This window comes from Epinephelus lanceolatus, chromosome 8, assembly GCF_041903045.1.
Source record: "Epinephelus lanceolatus isolate andai-2023 chromosome 8, ASM4190304v1, whole genome shotgun sequence".
In the NCBI taxonomy this organism is placed as follows: Eukaryota; Metazoa; Chordata; class Actinopteri; order Perciformes; family Serranidae; genus Epinephelus; species Epinephelus lanceolatus.
Genome location: NC_135741.1, coordinates 28,793,152 through 28,812,247, shown reverse-complemented (window position 1 = coordinate 28,812,247; position 19,096 = coordinate 28,793,152). Strand labels below are relative to the sequence as shown.

The 19,096-nt window shown below is 41.0% G+C and overlaps 1 protein-coding gene across 10 annotated transcripts in view; it reads right to left on the bottom strand.

The window, feature by feature from the left end:
• The window catches only part of kazna (kazrin, periplakin interacting protein a), a 259,175-nt gene that overhangs the window by 131,350 nt on the left and 108,729 nt on the right, over window positions 1-19,096 (bottom strand). The window contains exon 1 of one of the 10 annotated variants that reach the window (XM_033634759.2): window positions 1,057-1,268. The exons of the other annotated variants lie outside the window; for them this stretch is intronic. Coding sequence (XP_033490650.1) covers window positions 1,057-1,234 — 178 coding nt within the window. The 5' untranslated portion in view covers window positions 1,235-1,268. Of the gene's footprint in view, window positions 1-1,056; window positions 1,269-19,096 lie in introns of those variants that run through there. 10 annotated transcript variants of the gene reach the window in all.

Here is a 19,096-nt window from a genome sequence, read left to right as displayed (position 1 = left end):
ATGAGACTGCGGGATCAGAGTTAATTTTTCGCTTGGTAATTCCTAAAGCCTGTAGCGACACTGAAAAGAAGGTTTCACTGTGAGTAAATTGAGTTGGGCAACAAAATGGGTCCAGACGATGACAACCTCTGAAAGCCTTGAGACGAAAGTGGATTTTAAGTGTCACAATTCAATTTGCAACCTAAATGGCACTGAGCCTTACCTATTAGTTTTGATTTGTCTGTGTGGATAGATGATGGACTGGCTAATGTGTTTGACACTACAGTGGTGCTGAATAAACTGTAGCTGATACAAGTAGTCCTCCCTGTGCACAGCTTTCCTCACATGTGCATTGTTTTCTGAGCAAAAGAACTACCCCAGAATTTAGATCTATAATTCAAGATCAAGCCTGGCACCGAGCAGCCGCCCAGCCAATTAGACTGTGACCATTTTAACTGTATTTCCCCTTTATCTGGACAAAGTAGTGGAGGATTAATGTGGCAGATCACTGTTATCTATCCTAATGACACCGGTGTCATTGGTTCATAACTGACTATCAGCATCAGGCCATCTGGCCTCATAATGTACTGTACAACAAGGGTTCATGTCCCAACATTAATACCTCTGCTTCTGCTTCATCTAAAACATGACTCACTTCATCACTGTGCCACATCTGGAGCACCGCAAATAACTTCAAACATCAAGTTTCCATTTAATATTTAGATGTAAAAGTGTATGATTTTTTCCACTTAAGAGCAAAATCTTCCTAATTTCAAGAGCATTTATCTTCTATAGTGTCACTTGTTTAATCTTAAAAAAGAATGACACAAGTTCACTTGCTGCCAGACTCTTAAGGGGAAAATAATTGAGATTGATACACACTAAGTAGCAGAGGCACCAGTGCTTGATTTGTCACTTTAAATGAAGAAATTTCTCAGGCTTCCCAGTAAATTCTTTCACCCAGGGCACAGTGGACTAGTTTGGCCTGACTATTCCCAACCCCATTGCAGTTTGCCCCAGGATAAACAAAACACACTGGCAGCTGAGTAAAGTATAAGTGTGTGTGTTAGCCGTTACCTCCGCCGGTCCCCATTCTCCCAGGTTCAGGGCTGATGCATATCCAACGTGGCAGCCGGTCGCCAACACTGCGCCGGGATGAATAGTTCGTCATCCCTGCTTCCCTCTCTCCCTCTCCACTGTGCTCTCTGCCTCTTGCCAGAGCTGTTTGCTCAGCTGTTCCCCTCACTGACCGCATTTATCCCAGATGAGCGGCACAGCTTACCCCGTTAATCTGTGTGTGAGTGTGTCTGTGTGCCCGAGTGTGTGTGTGTGTATATGTGCGTCTCCATTCCAGGCATCCTCTCATTGGCCCCCTGATGACCATCTGAAGACACGCCCTGATCAAGGAGGACACACACACACACACACTGTCACGCAGGATACAAACACAGCGTGCACAGGACAGGCATTGTGTTTTAAGTGGAGGTCATTTTGAGCATATCTGGAGATGTCACAGCACATAAAGGTTCTTATGAATCCTTGAGTCAATTATGTCAACTCCACCCCTACCCCACATTAAATTCAGCAAGGCTGCAGTAATAGTCCCTAAACAGTGGTGAAGGCAGGGGATGTGTTTATGTGTACTGATGCTTGATTAAAAGGGTTGAAACCCACCTGAGATCAGTGCAATATTAGTGTCGTAATGCATTTCCAAACCTGTCCCTCCTCCTGTAACTGAAGCCATAAAACAATTTAGGATAAGTAGGCAGGTCTCAGCCTTATTCCAAACACCCGTTCATCAAATTATTGTTGTTTACATGGTGATCGGAGGAGAACAATAGTGAGAGAGACAAAATGACTTCAAGCAACATCAAGAAAGGTGTTTTTCCAAATGCTCATTTCAAAAAGCAACATTTTTAACCCGAAGATGCTACTAAACCTTATCTTACTGGCTCCCAAACTGGGATTCTGGGCATATTCAAGAGATAGTCATTTAAATAGCTTAAGTGACTGCAAATTTTCACTCAAACTTAATCGTTTCCAGCCTCAGTGGACACACTATCACCTTAATTCATGCCCACAAATCTACATCTGTTCACCTCCATTTGCATGTTTCCATTCACTTTGCATTCATACTGCATCTTTTCACACTGTATAATGCAGCTGAACAGCAGCATCCATTAGGAGTCTCTGCTGAAACTGGGCTGTGTGCCCACCTTAGGATGTTTGGAGACTGTTAGTCAAACCAAATGTGGACATTTCTACAGTATCGGCAGGGAGGGAGTTGTGGCCAACTGTCCCACAGGGGACAAGGAGAATTAAGAGAGAGGAAAGTATCTTAATGAGAACATTTTAATTCAGATTTTATTCTTGAGTTTTATTCAGATAAGGATCTGTCTGTGAAGCAAGCTCGGTTCGGTCCTACTCTCTGCATTTTGCAACAAAATCTATAAGGACCCTGACACACCAAGCCGACAGTCTCCCAGTGGGCTGTCGGTGAGCATCTGTCACCCTTGTTTTGGCAGTGTGTCCTGCAACATTGGCCCTAGTCGACCTTTGCTGGCTGTTTCTTGGCTGATTCGGCATGTTGACTTGACAGCAAAGTCTGTCAGTGAGAAAATGGCAGTTCAGCTCAGTGCACAAGGAAAGAAATGGAAGTGAGGAAAGTAAACAAATGACTGAAGACAAGAGGGCGTGAGATCAAAACAAACTTTTTTATTGGGTAAGACGATTTAGCTATTGCGCTCTATAACAGAAACAGTTTGTAACTGTTTGTGTTATTGTTAGCTAGCATACAGTAAATATCCTTTGTTCTTTCTGCATCGGTTTGTGTTGTTAACATGCTAACTGGCTAACTAGCATCTTCAATTCGTCCTGCCGGTCTGCTGGTTTCCCTTTCTTGAATAATGAATACGCACTACAGTCGCCTGCTAGTGCTAGTTGGCCATCGGTTGTAGTCTTTGCGGTGTGTTCAAGCTCAACTTTCTGGATAAGATACTGGTGATGTGAGGCAGGGCAACAGTTGGCCTACATTACCATGAGTTCTTAAATGTTGGTTTGGTGTGTCCGGGCCTTGAGGTAAATCAAGTAATTACATAAAACTAAAACTTAAAACAAGCTAAAGTTAAAAGTCTTTTTACATCCTATACCTGAGCAGGAATAACATTTTTACTGTTTCACTGTAGTTCGTTGTCTGTCAAATTTAAATGACTGCATCATGACTGTGTAGAAATGTGAATCTTGCATTGTGCATTGTACAATGAGCTGCTTGCACAGCCCTCTTAATGAATACATTCACAAGTAACTGCTAAATACATCATTCAGAGCCCCTCATGTCCATGTTGTGTAATCTACAAGAACCTTTCTGTGTGTCTGGTACAAACACAGCACGTGCTTTCAGAGTCTGCCAATAAACTGTGTCTTCTGTGTCAATCCACAGACTGCATGGTTGGCTGCTGGCTAACATGGCAGTAGCCAGACATGAGCAGCTGTTGTTGTGGTTAAACCAATCCCCAGCTACCTATTTATCTGCCAATGTGAGTGTGTGCGCGTCTGTGTATGTATGTGTGTGTGTGTGTGTGTGTGTGTGTGTGTGTGTGTGTGTGTGAGAGAGAGAGAGAGAGAAAGAGAGAGACAGAGAGAGCTTGTGCTCAGAGAGAAAAATGAAATGCACTGTCTGATTTGAGGCATTTTATCAAAAGTTTTGCATACAACTCTACAATTATACATTCATCCTCTCAAAATGTATCTTGTTTATAGTCCAACTACAGTATGTATGTTGTTTAAAGGGACTGATTTTCAACCAGCTTTGTACAACAATAATGTGGGTAGTATCTATAAATGAACTGTGGTACACTTCCCTCCATTTTGCTCACAGCCAGATCTGCCTGCTCATTTCCCAGCTCTAGGGCTGTTGCTCAAACTCCAGATTGTACTCCTGCACCACAGACACAAAGAGAATAGAGGCAAATTGAGAGAAAGCCACCTCTCTTTCGCTCTGTTAATCTCAGACCAAACAGTAAAGGCAGTGCTGATCAAATATAAACCAAAATTCTGTTAGTGTATTGCTCATTTCTTGCCTAAAATGTCTTCAGAAACATATTTTAGTGCACTGTTTGGAGAAATTGTAAACAGAGGGTGGGCGAAATACTGTTCCCTGAGATCAAACGGTAAAGCTACGCAGCACTGATGAAATATGAACAAAGATTCTATTACTGTATAGCCAATTTTTGCCTTAAACAGTTTCAGAAACATATTTTAGTTTACTGTTTAACTGTAACATAAGACTGTTTGTTACCAGCCAGCTGCAATATTGTTTTCTGTGTTCAACTTAAATTATGTCACCCACCAGCGGGAGCATTTTTGGTCTGGTGTGGCGCTCTGCTATCTGGTAGTTGTAAGATTTTTCCCCTTTGAGAAAACATGAATGCCACAGCCATTTTTCCTCTGGTCACATATCACCAATTTTAAAAGTATTTGTGTCTTTCTACTGCAGCGGCAGCCCAGTTTTATGAAAAGACCATCTTTCCAACACTTCTTTGGCTACAAAAGCATACCCACACACCATCTTAGTAGGCCTACACACTCATGAAGCCTGTCAGTGTTTCCAAAAATGCATATTATGGCACAACACAATCACACATCACCAGCCATAATGGTTCAATACCTTCCTGCTGTCCCGATTCTTTCATCAGGCTCTAAAACCGTCCCTACAGAAAAGGTGAACTCTCCACCACCCATCTCCAAAGGACTCCCTGTAAAGTGAAACAAATAACCCATCTCACCTCTCTTAAAGGAAGCACTCTGTATGTCTTGACTGAGATTTATGCCATGGACGACAGAAAAAACAGTGGGCAGCTAGGAGCTTAAATGCTGGCTTTGTTTTTCTAGACACTGGCTGTTTTGCGATCCATCATGTTTGCGAGGGGGAGAACTCCACAGCCTACTCTTCCTGCTCAGTCAGGAGTGAGAAAAGTGCTGCTGTGAGGCGTAAAGTTTCATTTATTGTAATTTTATATAATTATTTTACACATATTACACACATATAAAAAAATGCACAAAAATAATATTACACTTACATTTATAGATTTTCCAGATGAGATGAAGTGCAAATTGACAGTGACACTAACAAAGGAAATGAACAGAAGAGAGGATTCACCCCCTTCATCACCCTCTTGACTGGTAGCCTCAGAGCTTTAAGGGAATTATTGATGATTTCTAAAACAATAGCTTAAAGGTCAAGAAATTCTCAAGAAAATGTAAATGGCCAGCTAGAGTATTTATGGATTTTTTTTGTTATGGTTCAATGTGTTTACCTTTCTAGTGATGCATGCACTGTCAATCAAAGATGTTACTGTAGTAGAAAACTAATGCTTTAAAGATAGTGGCTCCATATGTTTTTATTCCTCCGTCTGAATTATGCACCATATATCTGGAACAAACTCCCAGAAAACTGCAGGTCTGCTGCAACTCTAACTTCTTTAAATCAAGACTGAGGACTTTCTTCTTTGTCGCTGCATTTACTTAATCAAATAATTATTCTTACATGGCACTGTAACTTTTATTGTTCTGTTTTATTCCTGTCTTCTTCTATTGTAGCTTGTTTTTATTTTCTATTCTCTGAGCTATTTAATGACAGTTTTTAATTTAATTTAAATGTCTTTTTGTGTTTCTTTTGCACTTTGTCTGAATGTTTTTGATGTTTTATGTAGAGCGTTTTGAACTGCCTTGTTGCTGAAATGTGTTACACAAACAAACTTGCCCTGCCTTGCCCTACCCATACTACCTATATACAGAGCTTGTATACATATATATCTTTTCCATATATTACATGCCCATATGTATTATATATTAGGGGTGTAAAGCACCAATTTCATCACATTACAATATTTGTCAATATTACAAAGTCTGGTCATGAAACGATTTCAATTCGATGTGTTTCAGGGAACTGCCATTGATATGAGACGATATCATCTGCCCATTTAACACAGTCTGTGATAGTAGAAGCCGTCACCCATTTCTTTTGTAATTTTGGCCATACAAGACAAAAACAACAAAGTAAAGCAGTAAAGTTTACTTTCAATTGACTCCACTAACACACATAAAACAGCACAGGGACAATACAATTGCTTTTTGCAGTGACTAGGCTAGCGGCTAGCTGCCATTTTTCTCTACTCAGAGCTTAAAAAATTACATATAGCATTGGGTTTAAGTCAATGTATCTCCCAACATAACAGTACGGTTGACTTCGAGCCTGCATACATGTTTCTTTTTTCAGCTGAACATTGTTGAAACAGCGCAGCTAATTTTGCTGTAGAGAGAAGTTAGTGGAGTGAGATGGCCGTCCAGGCAGATGTGTCATGTTTTATCTTTACATAGCACTGTTTACATACCATGTGGTTGGTCTCTTGACCCGAATTCTGTCCGAAATCCCAAACATTTTCACACTGATGATTCATTCCTGAGTAAATAACATTATCCTTATCGTATCTTTCTTGGTTGCTTGACGTATGCCTGCTGCTGTTTGACGGTGAAATAGACAAAATAAAAGCGTATGCTGACGATGACGATATAGATCCATGTTTTCATTTTGCATCACTGATACAGGATTGTTGATCACAGAATCAATATTATCAAATCAGATCAATGGATCGTTACAATCCTATTATCTATACTCCAGAGGCGACTCAGTCCCAATAGATGTGCACGCTAAAATGCCCGACTTTACACCAGAAATACATGTTTACAGCCTGGTACAAAAAACTGTTGCAGTCGCTTAGTTAACATACCCTTCATGACAACTGTACAGGGATGAATTTTGTATAACTCACCTGTTTACATTTCATTAAGATATGAAGTTACACATATTTAAGGACATGGCCGCTTGAGTGACAGGCTGTCAGCGAGATGTCACTACAGTCTGATCCACCTTTTTCTTCTTCACAGCTCCAGCCTCTCGTCCAAGTGTAGTCACTTCTGACTCAAAAAACCAACAACAAAAAACCGAGATGGCAACGGCCGAAATGCCGAACTCAAAGCTTCAAATGGCAGTCCACAAATGTGACAACACGGTGGCAACATCCATTATTTTATTCAGTCTATGACATGATTTATTCTTGTATCGCGATGTCGGTATAATATTGATATATTGCCTAGCCCTTCTACAGAGAAAAGCTCGAGTCAAATCCTCTCAATATCAAAGCAGACAACATGACATAATCAAAATACTGTCAACAACTGCAGCAGAATCTACACCGAGAGCTGCATAAACCAGCAGTTCACAAACTTCTTTCAAATCTGGCACTCCTTCATAGTGATCGTTTTTCTCTCACAGCACCCCTCCACCACACACTGGTGTTTTGTCTCAACATGTCTCTCGAGCTTACTCTGGACCATTGCCGCATTTAATAGCTTTTCCCTGCAGACAGAGCATTCACAGTCTATCTCCTTCAAATTGTACCATATATTGTACAGTATCTCACAATCTTGTTGGCTTGTGGTATACTTTGACATTACAGCTTCAGCTCCTGAGTATGACAATGGAACTCGCACACAAGTATGGAGTCTGGAGAAACAGTGAAAAGAGAAAAAAGGCTGTCAAATGGAAAGGCATTCATCATCTCAGCCGTCTATGGTGTTAGAGAGAGAGAATAGAAAGAAGATCACCGGGTATGACGAACTGAGATGCATTTGTGGGATGTTGTGTGGGCTGCATTGTGTGAGTCACGGGGGACGTTGTTGTTTGGATCATCAGAACAGTCCTTTCAGAAAATCTTGTGGGATGTAAAAAACCAGTCTGATAGTGGAAGAGTTTGATCTCAGAGGTGCAGGTTGTATCTTGCATCCTGAGAGACTTATTTTGCATGTGTAAATTATAAATGCAGTGAAGCTCAGAGCAAAATTGTGTGCCACTGAGGGATCCTGGTAGTTTTCCTCAGAGATAAAGAATATGAGAGAAATGAATGTGAACGCCTGAAGATTTGACTACAAATCAGTCTGTGGGAACTCACCAGAGTTTCAGTATCTAAAGCTGCCGTTTGTAAAGTTACAATCCACTCATCAGTTTAAGTAAACACTGACATTAATCATAGTTGACGATCATTCAGAAAGTTTACAGTGGAGTAGCTGTTCATTTTCAGCATGACACTGAGGCTTCCTTTTCTGGATTAGTATGCAGAGCACTCCATCTTCTTGAGAAGCCCCGCTGCTAATAATGCTATATTGAGATGCAATGGCCAGCTCTCAGTTTTAATGGTGACTGATGGAGGGCGCAGATGCATTATTGCTCGCCGTTCATCAAGTTAACTTTGCACATTAGGAAGTTGAATGAGTTTCCAGGAGATCCTATCAGCGTTAATTATAGGATGAGCTAGGATTTAAAGGAGGGGGGGAGATTTCAAGTGAGTTAACCCTTTAAAATGACCGGGGTGTCCATACCCAGCATGTAACCAAGATGCTGTATGTGAAATCATATGGTCTGGACAGCAGTGTGGATCTGGCTTTTTACACCACATAAATATATTTTAGCCCTCACCACTAAATTAAGCCTAAATTTCAAGCAAATAATACAAAGTGAACGAAGTATAATCATGTAGGAAGGACAAACTGCTCCAACATATGACCAAAGCAAAGAGGTATGATGGATTTTACATGCTGTTCCGGCGTCTGTTTATGCTTTATGTCATGTATTTCTCTGCATTTCCCTCTGCTTCCTCCTCTCTGCGCATCCCTGCCTTCAATCTCCTCCCTGAATGTTTGTCACTTTCTTTCTCAGCCCCTCTCTCAGCCTTCCATCTCCCCCATTTCTCTTTTCCAATTTCCGGTCTCCTCGTCTCTTCTCTCCTCCGTTAGCTGCACTGCAGATTGCAGTAAACCCAGAAAATCCTCTTCATCACACAGTGCAAATACCATCTGTATTGGGTTTGCCCTCAGCCCCAATTAACAGCTAGATATATGCCCTGTAGCATCTGGGGATGGCGTGGGACACTCTGGCTTGTGAGCTCCACAATTTAAACACAAACACAGCATCACAGGTTTAGAATGTCAAATACCTGCACTGTTATAAGCCTGGAGGGCAGCATATGCTGCTAAATGATGTATTTACACAGCATGTGAACAATGTGTGAATGTAGATGTTGTTCAGTCCCATCAGTCTAAGCTGGTCTGGTCTGTCCCCCTCCTCCCTGAATGTGTAGAGATATGTACAAGTTTGTCTATTCTGTCTTAGAGTATGCGTATTTGATGACTTCTGTATGTCTATCAGTGACCTTTCTGATGTTGTGATGTAATGTCTTCATGATGTATGCCGCAAAACCAATTTCCCCACGGTGACAAATAAAAGTTTCTCTCTCTCCATCTATCTATCTATCTATCTATCTATCTATATAGACTGGAGAAAAAAAATATGTTAAGCAACACTAGCATTTTGTCTGACCTTCACAGAATGGATGTGAAAGTGCTGTATACCATACTAATTAATCCCTATACCCGTCATTACTTTTCAGAATATGGCACCTCATAATTATAAGTAGTCATGGACGATATAATCCTTGTTGTTGATAAATTGTCGATTGACTAGGCTTGTGGATTTAGTTTTACATGTTTTTCTAGAGATGTTAATTGTTGCCGCAGCTGATAACAGCAGCCCAGCTACTATGGTTTGGTGATTTGCAGGTTTAAAGGCATAGAGACATCAGGGCTGTAATGGTTTGTGTATTTATATAGGTCACGGTCTGGTGCACGCAGCCGCACGCAGGATACATGGTATGGAGACTGATGCACATAATGCAAAATCAAAGTTCACAAGCGTGAGTGATGGAAACTTTTAGCAGTACGCTTTTGACAACATATGCTAAGGTTAGCACACATGCAGACTGGCGTGCGAGTCAGTCATTATTGTAAGCGCAAATGAAATGCCAGTGACAGACGCCAAAGACAAGGACGGTGTGTCAGCTTTGCTCCACCGCTGTGTCTGAGTCTGTGAATGGAAACATATCCCACATGCTAACACACACTCCACAGCATCACCCAGATGTGCCGATCACAGGGATGATAAATGCTAAGATGCTTTAAATGTTTAAATATAGCCAAGGGGAAACTAACTGAAATACTTTTATTCTTTATTATACTAGGTATTTCGGTATTATCAGTTTCATAGCATAACAGATGCTTCTCAGTTTCATAGCTTACTGTGACCCATTGCCTTTTGGGAAAGTGTTTGTACAGTGTAATATGGAGTTGTTTGAAATTGTCCTTATTTTATCAATGAAAATAGTTTCCCAAATATGCCAGTGGGCAAAAGGTTACCTCAATTCCCAGCAGGAGGATTTTGCCTGTTTCTGACACTTGCATTGCTGTCTGTCAGAAATAAATGTGAAGATACATATCCTTATGCCATAGTTTGTTTGTTTTTTTTTTCCAGACCATGACTTTTGTGCACCATTACACTCCAAATAGGTCTCCTGTACATATTTCCTTGCAAAAGCCAAACAAAAAACTGTGCAATCTTTTACATATAATACACTGCAACTCTGTTTCCTAGAAATAATGTTCATATTCTACTAATTTGTGTTGCCAAATGGGGGATCTATTTGCTGCCTAGACATGTTTACTGACAATTTACTTCCTGTTAAGTTAGCCCTGCATTTCTTGTACAGAGGAGGTCATGGTGAATGGTCAAACAAAACTGCAGGGCTTTGACACCAGAGACCGAGCTTTGCATCCTGTGTCCTCATGTGGTAATGTTAGAGTTACAAGGACCGGTGGCTTGTTTCTTTCTGTTTAGTCTACGCTGTAGTGGAAATATGCTGGTTGTGACTAAACTACAATGACCTCTGCTGTGATATTTCCAACACACTGCTTTGCACACGCCACTTCCAGATATGACCGAACATTTACACTGAGCTCACAGTGCAAGAGAGGCAGCCTTGACAACGAAATGTGACTAAACCACCCGTCTGTGTGCTTTGTGTGTGGGCAGGTGCCTCTGAATGTAATTAGCCAACTAGTAATGACTTGTGACTCTGCAGCAGCAACTGTGGTAGCAAGAGAGTGAGTGACTCAGAGCTCAAAGGCATAAATAAACGACACAGCAGCTTTGTTCCCTCGTCTAGAATTAAGAACATTAATAATTAAATTGAACAATAAATGAAGGTGGCCCAAGGGTAGGGGTGGGTGGGTAGCAGAGAAGAGAGAACAGCAGGCTGCAGGAGGACAAAGAGGGCATTTATGGCACAAAAAAACAACAACACAGTGCTTAAAATATGATTAAATAGGAACCTTAAAGCTACATCAAATAAAGGAGCACACAAACAAGTTCACATTAAATATGCTGGGCTGAGGCTGCATGGAGATATTATTGGAGAGCTATTCATCTGCACTCTGGAAATAAAAGAGGTTTAGAAAGTTCAGTCTGGGACGAGGGAAAAAAAATAAAACACATGGATGGCAAGTTAGATGTTTGCACACGAGAAAAAAACAAAGTGAGTTGGGTGGTAAGTCACGGCGAGGGTGGTCTACTAAGTCTAATGAAAAGGTCCTGGATGAAAAAGATGAAGAAAAAAAGAAACAAGCTCCCACAGCCCACGACCACGTCCTCAAAGACTGCGGTGTGTCTTTGTGGTCGCAGATGCTGAAACAGACCCCTAGGAGCGGTGACCTTGGCATTGTTTACTCTAGCTGGGGCCTTCAAAGACACCAGGCGAAGGCAGCGGCAGCAACTTTACCTCAGTCTCCATGGAGACGGTGTACTTTTGACTGGGAACTTTCCAGGCTCATTACCAGATGAGGTAGTGGGTTCTACCTCGCTGCCTCACTCTATTTGCTTCCATTCCACTCATGGATCCGCAGAAACACAAGAGAGGGAGACAAATAGACAGACAGAATGAGAGAGGGGAGCTATGAGAGGGGAGAGGAAAAAATAAAAAAAAACTGCCTGAATGAAACTGCAAGTCACAGAAGGACCGGAGGATAGGACTGCAAATGAGAGAAAGAGAGAAGTGAGAAATGAGAATGTAGAGGGAAGAAAACAGGGAGAGAGAAAGGTTAACCGACAAGAGAATGAAGAAGAGGAACGACTACGGGCGATGTTTCTTAAATGTCGTCCATCCACAGAGCTCCAGAACGACCAGCTTGGTGCTAATGGTGTGTCTGGGGGGGAGGGGGGGGCAGAGGGATGGAGTGGGACAGTGGACCGAGGGTCATATTTTAAAGGAGAAATAATTATCTAATTTGAAAATTGGATGCACCGCTTTTAGTAAAATGTTTAAAGTAAATCATAATGACAGAAAATGGATTGCGCTTTTGTGTTTTGAGCGCTCAAAGAATCCAGCTTGTAGCATCTGCTAATGATCTCATTCATACAGCTCAGACACATCGCAAGCACACTGAAAATGCAGTCAAACTCCACGAAGAATAACTGCACTATTGAGATATGTGGCCCATCAGATGAAAGGCTGAGGAGTGAGAGGCCTTGAAAAGCAGGAGAAAGATGATGAAGGCAAGAGGACGGACAGCCACTCGGACACTGGCACAGACCAACCGCATGAAGTGAGTCAGACTAATGGAGCAGAAAATTGAAGAATCATGAGCCTCTTATCTCTCTACTAATCACAGTCAGAACAGCAAAACTAAAGAGGAGATAACGGGGAGGAAAGAGATGGAGTGAAAGCAAAGGGAGAGCAGAGAAGAGCTTGAGGGTTTCTGTAATCTTCATCCTTCCCAATCACAACCAAGACCCCTTCTTACTGTTATCAGCATTCCTAAACACTTCCCATCATTAGCAAGCTAGCTCATTCGCTATACTATCATTCTCCCGGGCGCCTCTCTATCTGCAATCTAGTCAGACAGCTCCATTTAGCGTGTCCAGCCTTACAGGGCCAACATTCCTTCCCTCCTCATGCCCACCAGTACTCTGGACTCCAGTTTGGTTTTGATCTATTTTTGGCCCTCCACTGCCTCTCCTCTCATCAGTTCTTCTCATCGCAGCCTCGCTCAGCGGCCGCAGCAGAATCCTAATGAGCAGAGGAAACTCACAATTCTTCCCTCAGCGCCCTCAGCAAGCACACTGCCATTCACTCTTATCTCACATCTAAATAGACGTTGTCACTGAGCTTCCACACAGGTGGAACCATCAGGCAAACCTATAGCGAGAGGACACAGTCGAGCCTTCTTTTTTGCATGATCGTGGGCTCTTCATTTTGTGGAGCTGTTAACATCTTAAAAGGGCTGGCGCAGACTTATGCTGAGGCGTGGGCATGAGCTTTGATAGTGTGATCATGAGGCTGTGATAACTGTGTTGCTGGATTGGAGGCAAACGCTTAGAAAGTGACTTTAATCCTCGAGCGACGCTCTGATCTGGGGCAGCAAGGCAAAGCCCTCACCAGCCTAGAAAGAGCGTAAAGCTTTGTGCAAAGAGTTAGGAAGCGTACAAGGTCGTGCCAATATGGGGATATTTTATGTGGCTATACGGCTTGTTGCTTCACAACTACAGTCAAAGTGAATTACAAATTATATCTCAATAAGGGCAGTGGCTTCACAGACCTTGGTTTCAGAAATATATTTTATAAAATATTTCTATATCCCAGAAATATTTAGACAGTATAAATAAACAGTGGTGGTCAACAAAAAAAGGCAATACCTGCAGTACTAAACTGTTGTTGTAAAACCATCCTCCGGTGTAATAACATGACATGAGGGGAGCGGCAGGAATAACAAACACTGCAGAACAACTACAAAGGTTTATGTCTTGTCACAGCTTCAGGAGAGGAAAATTGGACATCTTGCCTGTGCTGTGTCTACTGCATGATTACCATTCAATTTTCTCGTCCATAGCCATGGGGCCATTTCTTATAACTACACTATATTTACCTTCCCTCAGAGCAGCTGCATACCTCTCAATTGACCAGCGGGATAAAGACTCAAAAACATTTGCATTGAAAGTGGATGGATGTATCAGATAAGATGCATTCAATCACACTCTAAGGTTTAATGTTTTCTCGGTACAGTTATATTAGATTGATGCTTCAGTTTATCAGATTTATCAATACAGTTAAGTCCTACACCTGTTGATTCGCTGACACCACAGTTTAAAAGTTTCCATTAATAGAGCTGGTATTGACTTTTGTCAGTACCTTGAATTGTGAAATCTATCTTCATATTTCTACACAACCATTAATTTTCCCATTTAACAAAAAAAGCAAAAGCTCTCAAATTAAGTGTTACCTGAACAAAGAGGCCGAGATCTTTGTCTAAAATCGGCAACATTTTGAATAAGATCAGGAATTATCTGATCAAATATTAAGTTTAAGTAAAAATAAGATGACAAAGGTGACCAAATTTGATTTTCAATGCAAGATTTCAGTATTTGACAGTTTTGAATACTCTGCACTATAGGCACCTTTTCTTCAGTATTTAAAATGTATTGATTTTTGATACCCTGCCCTAAGTAACACTCAACAAACTGAAGTTACTCCAACTTGGAAACAAATATCATCTTGTGAAAGGTCAACATATATCAAAAAAATCTATGCAGCGCAACCAATTTTAAAAGCTATTTGACTCTAAACATATGACTGTTAAATAGTCATTTGTGTGAGCAGAACTATTTTCTGCACTGACCTGGTCTACAAATGTGATTTCCTGAGAAAGAAACACTTGATCAGCCAATGGCAGACCTCAGTTCTGTAGCTGCATGATCACGGTTACCCACAAAGGTAAAGACATTTGTCCTGTAATACCTACCTTTGCGATTGATTCTTTACAATAATTTAAACGTCTATAAAGACACTTTGAGGGACATTTGTTCATCATAAATCCTAAACCACATTGGCAAAGACACCTTGTGCAGCAGATGTACCAGAACTCTAAGAGGCCGACAATCAATTAATCAGTGATACACTTCGGCATCACGGTGTGGGGCATAAGCCTGAGAATAGTTCTCTGACACCCTGAGCAGCAGAGCAATATCTGAGCACTAAGCCTAATGTAAGTCAATTTTGTTGAGGGAGACAGACACTGCACAGGCTGGCACGTCACTCCTGACAAAGATCGATTGTCTGTGAGGGGATAGACTTTATTCCTTCTCACAAGCGGTTTCACCCGCTGCCGAGAGCTGCCTATCCATCCATCCACTCAAGTAAGATATGCAAAGGGAAAACATCGATTGCATTACAAGCTAGAGAATTATAGGGCATTATGGGGTTGAGGGTTTTGGCAATCCATCAGTTGATTCTGGAGCATCCAAATAAAGTTTGTGTCAGTGGTCTGATTACGGATTTTGGAACGAAAGCCAAGATGTTGTTTGGTGATCTGAAGGATTTAAAGTCTAATATAAGCAGCTTATTGCTTTGGATCCAGATACACGCAGGCATCAATCTTGGGGATATTCTTACAATAACAAGATGTAATAATGACAGGGATCCCAACATAGATACAGGCACATACTCTCAACATGATGTTCTATGCAGTCTAAAGCTACTCTTTATTATAACAACGGTACTGGTTTTTAGCTGGATTATGGATTCAATGGTGGTTTTGAGGAGAGAACATCCCCAAAGGCACTGAGGGCTTCTTCAAAGCAGTTTGCAACTCATGAACTGACTGTTATATTTACGGTGTGACAACTATGAATGCATCAACTCCTTTCAGCCTCAACTGGTAAGGTAAAGAGAAATATTTCCAGAAATCTCTATCATAATCACATCAGTTTGTACAACAGATGTGAAACATGATATGATGTGTACTGGAGTTTTTTTTAATTGTTTGCCCTACTAGAGTGGCAAGGCAACAATTGACAAAGGCATGGTTGTGGGGGCCATGTTCCTTGAGTTACAGAAAGCATTCAACATGGTTAATCCTACTATCCTACCACATTCACTACTCAACTTCAATTCTTCTAGAGTTTTTTTTTCAACCTTATCAAATCTTACATTTCAACTTGTTAAAAACAACAATCATATTTCTTATATGTCCCACAGGGCTCTATATCGGGCCCAATCCTGTTCAGCATGTACGTTAATGATCTACCTTCAATGTGCAGAAAATGCCATGTTTTAATGTATGCTCATGATACAGCTGTTTTTACTCATGGTGAAATTGCCAAAGGTTGAAGGTCACATCCTGGCTTAATGTTTTTTGCAACTGAATGTTTCAAAAACAGTTTGTCAGTTTTTCTCCAAACGCCACAGCGTAAATGTAGCACAAGATATTCTTATCTCAGGGGAGAGACTACAAGTTACTTTGAGCACAAATATTTCATACACATTGATTCAAACCTCAATTTCAAAACCCACATAATAAAGTTAAGTTTAGTTTGGCAAATTTCAGTTTTACCAGAAACCTCCTTTTAACACAGCTAAGATACTCCTACTCTCAATGGTTCTCTTCTTCATCCCCTATTGTCTAATAAGCTGGTCTAACACACTCAGCAGCCTTAAAACCACTGGAATCATTATACAAACAAGCACTTGAAACTTCAGACAAAAAGCCATGCAGTTTTCATCTTCGCCATATTCTAAAGAAGTATAACCCACTTAGTTGGATAACCTCATCTAATACAAAATTATATGCATGGTTTATAAGATTATGCATGATTTAGCTCCACTGCCTTTGTCCAGTTTCATCAACTTTAACTCTACAGCAAACAGAGCTGCGAGAGGTGCAGCTAGGGAGGAATGCACAATCCCACTCAGGAAAACTGCATTAAGCCATGCCGTCTTTTCATTCAGAGCATCACATCAATGGGGTTCAGTGCCAAGATCAATTAGAGTCTAATCATATAATTCTTTTAATTGTAATCTTAGGAAATAGCTTACTGAGAACCAAAAATGTCAACACTGATGCTACTTTTATTTAATCTTAAAAAAACCTGCATCATATGCTATTTGGATGCCATGTTTACTGTATTGTATATGTCGTTTTACCACAATGTTGTATGTTTTTAACTATAGTACTGTTTATTTTTATCATTCTAGGATATCTATTAGCATGAGTCAAAGGCACTGCTGATGAAAACTAGACTTGCCATCTCCGGTGCATTAACATTTGCTTGAATGTCCCAAATAAAACATAAAGGAATAATGTGAATACATGAAGCAGTATGGCAAGATTACTATCCACTATAAGCATTAACCAGGGTACTAAGTTGACACAGAATTGGCACAATGGCCCAGTAGGTTATCGTGGAATAAAGTTGTTTTTTTCCCTGTACCCATTACATTGTCAGTGAATCTGTTCAATGGTGGCATCAACTTCCTTTCAAGGTAATGGCCTTGTAGCTTTTGACAGTGAAGAGCTGTAGCATTGTGCTTTATGGCCTGTACCAGAAATCAATTCTGTCTACACAGCCAGCCACATCAATTAATGGTCACAAAGCATGCCAACACATGGACCACTCACTGCACAAAGCAAATAACCTAGCAGGGCTGTTTGTGCGTTTGTGTGTGTATGTACATATACACGTGTGTGCATCCATACAAGCAACAACGAGCTTCACTGAAGGGCCTCGAGCCATCAGGTGCATGTTGGCCTTATCAAAGTTAAGTAACTGGCATTGAGTCTTGCTGCCTACAAAATCCCAATGAGATGCTCAACATAACAACTCATCATGCTGTCATCCTTTTCCTCCCTGAATCAATCACCTGGAACTTTTTGCGATTAAAAAGTGGAGTTTTGTTCACCCCTGCACCATTTCTAAATTGCATTATTTTTCACTGGGCAGGTGGCTCCCACAGCACTTCTTTTTTTTTTTTTTTAAAGACATTTTTTGGGCATTTTTAGCCTTTATTTGACAGGACAGACAAGCGTGAAGGGGGAAGAGAGAGAGGGAGTGACATGCAGCAAAGGGCCACAGGCTGGATTCGAACCCGGGCCGCTGCGGCAACAGCCTTGTACATGGGGCGCCTGCTCCACCACTAAGCCACCGACGCCCCTCCCACAGCACTTCTTCACAATCTGCATCTTTGACAAGTAAAAGTGTCCCCCTGGGGCAGGCTGAGTCAAAGATATTCCCTGAAATATGACAAATCCTCCTTTACAGCATACTTGTTTCAAACTACAGGCTGGTAGTAAGGAATATGTCTCCCCTGCATAACTGCATCCTACTAGCTGTCAAACCAAACACTTCTCTTGCCAGAGGAGTAAGACCCAAAAGGTTGGGAGTAACTGACACAGGGGGGAGCGAGAATCCAGCTCTCCCTCTCAACTTCCTTTTGAACTCTGGATGAACTCTCCTTGTTTGGATGGGAGATATGAGACAAAGCCTCTTCGCTGGAGAGAGAGATGAACTGTCATGACTACTTCTAGACTGACAGAGTAGCTGGCAGTACCTGTCTCTTTGTTGTGTCTCAGATAAGAACCAGCTTTTAAAATACAAATACTTGCCACAACATTTTAAAGGCTTTTCCTATAGAAAGAGACATTTCCATACGTTGATGTTGAAATCAATAATTTACAGTTTTTTTTGGATGTCTGTCTGCAACTACGGAAATGCAACATTCACAGGTCAGGTAAAGGATAGAAAATATCTGCACACTGAGCAAGCTAGCAAATGACAACAGAGATGCAACACAAATAGTTTGTGAAGAGCAGAAATATCACTGAAAAACACAAATTTTTAGCATAAGCTAATTTGGCTTGAGAATTAAAAGGTGTTACAGTGCCAGTCACACACTTGTATCACCATCCTCCCTCTTTGAGAAGTTGAAAATGCAACAATCTGGGGGTTGTTTACAATGGGCCAGAGTGTGCAATTCTGAATGCCAGGAATCTCAGCAATGAGTCAAGTAATCATTATATAACTGGTGTTTATAATGAACCCTGACATAGCCCTGCAGTTTCAAAGTATAATGGCACAATGACATGAAAAATAATGCAAAACTAAAAATGTAGAAAGCATTAAAGGATAGAAAATGAAAAAAAAGACAAGAAAACAACATCAGCAAAAAAGGCAAAATGACAAACATATCAAATATATCATAGATTACTTGACTAAAAATGTCAGCAGCCCTAAATTAAACACTGCCTTTTTATATTTTGTCATAGTTTTTAATGAATATTCTACAGTTTCTAAAGACTCAGCTGACATTGGGCAAGAGGCATGGTACACCCTGGACAGGTCGCC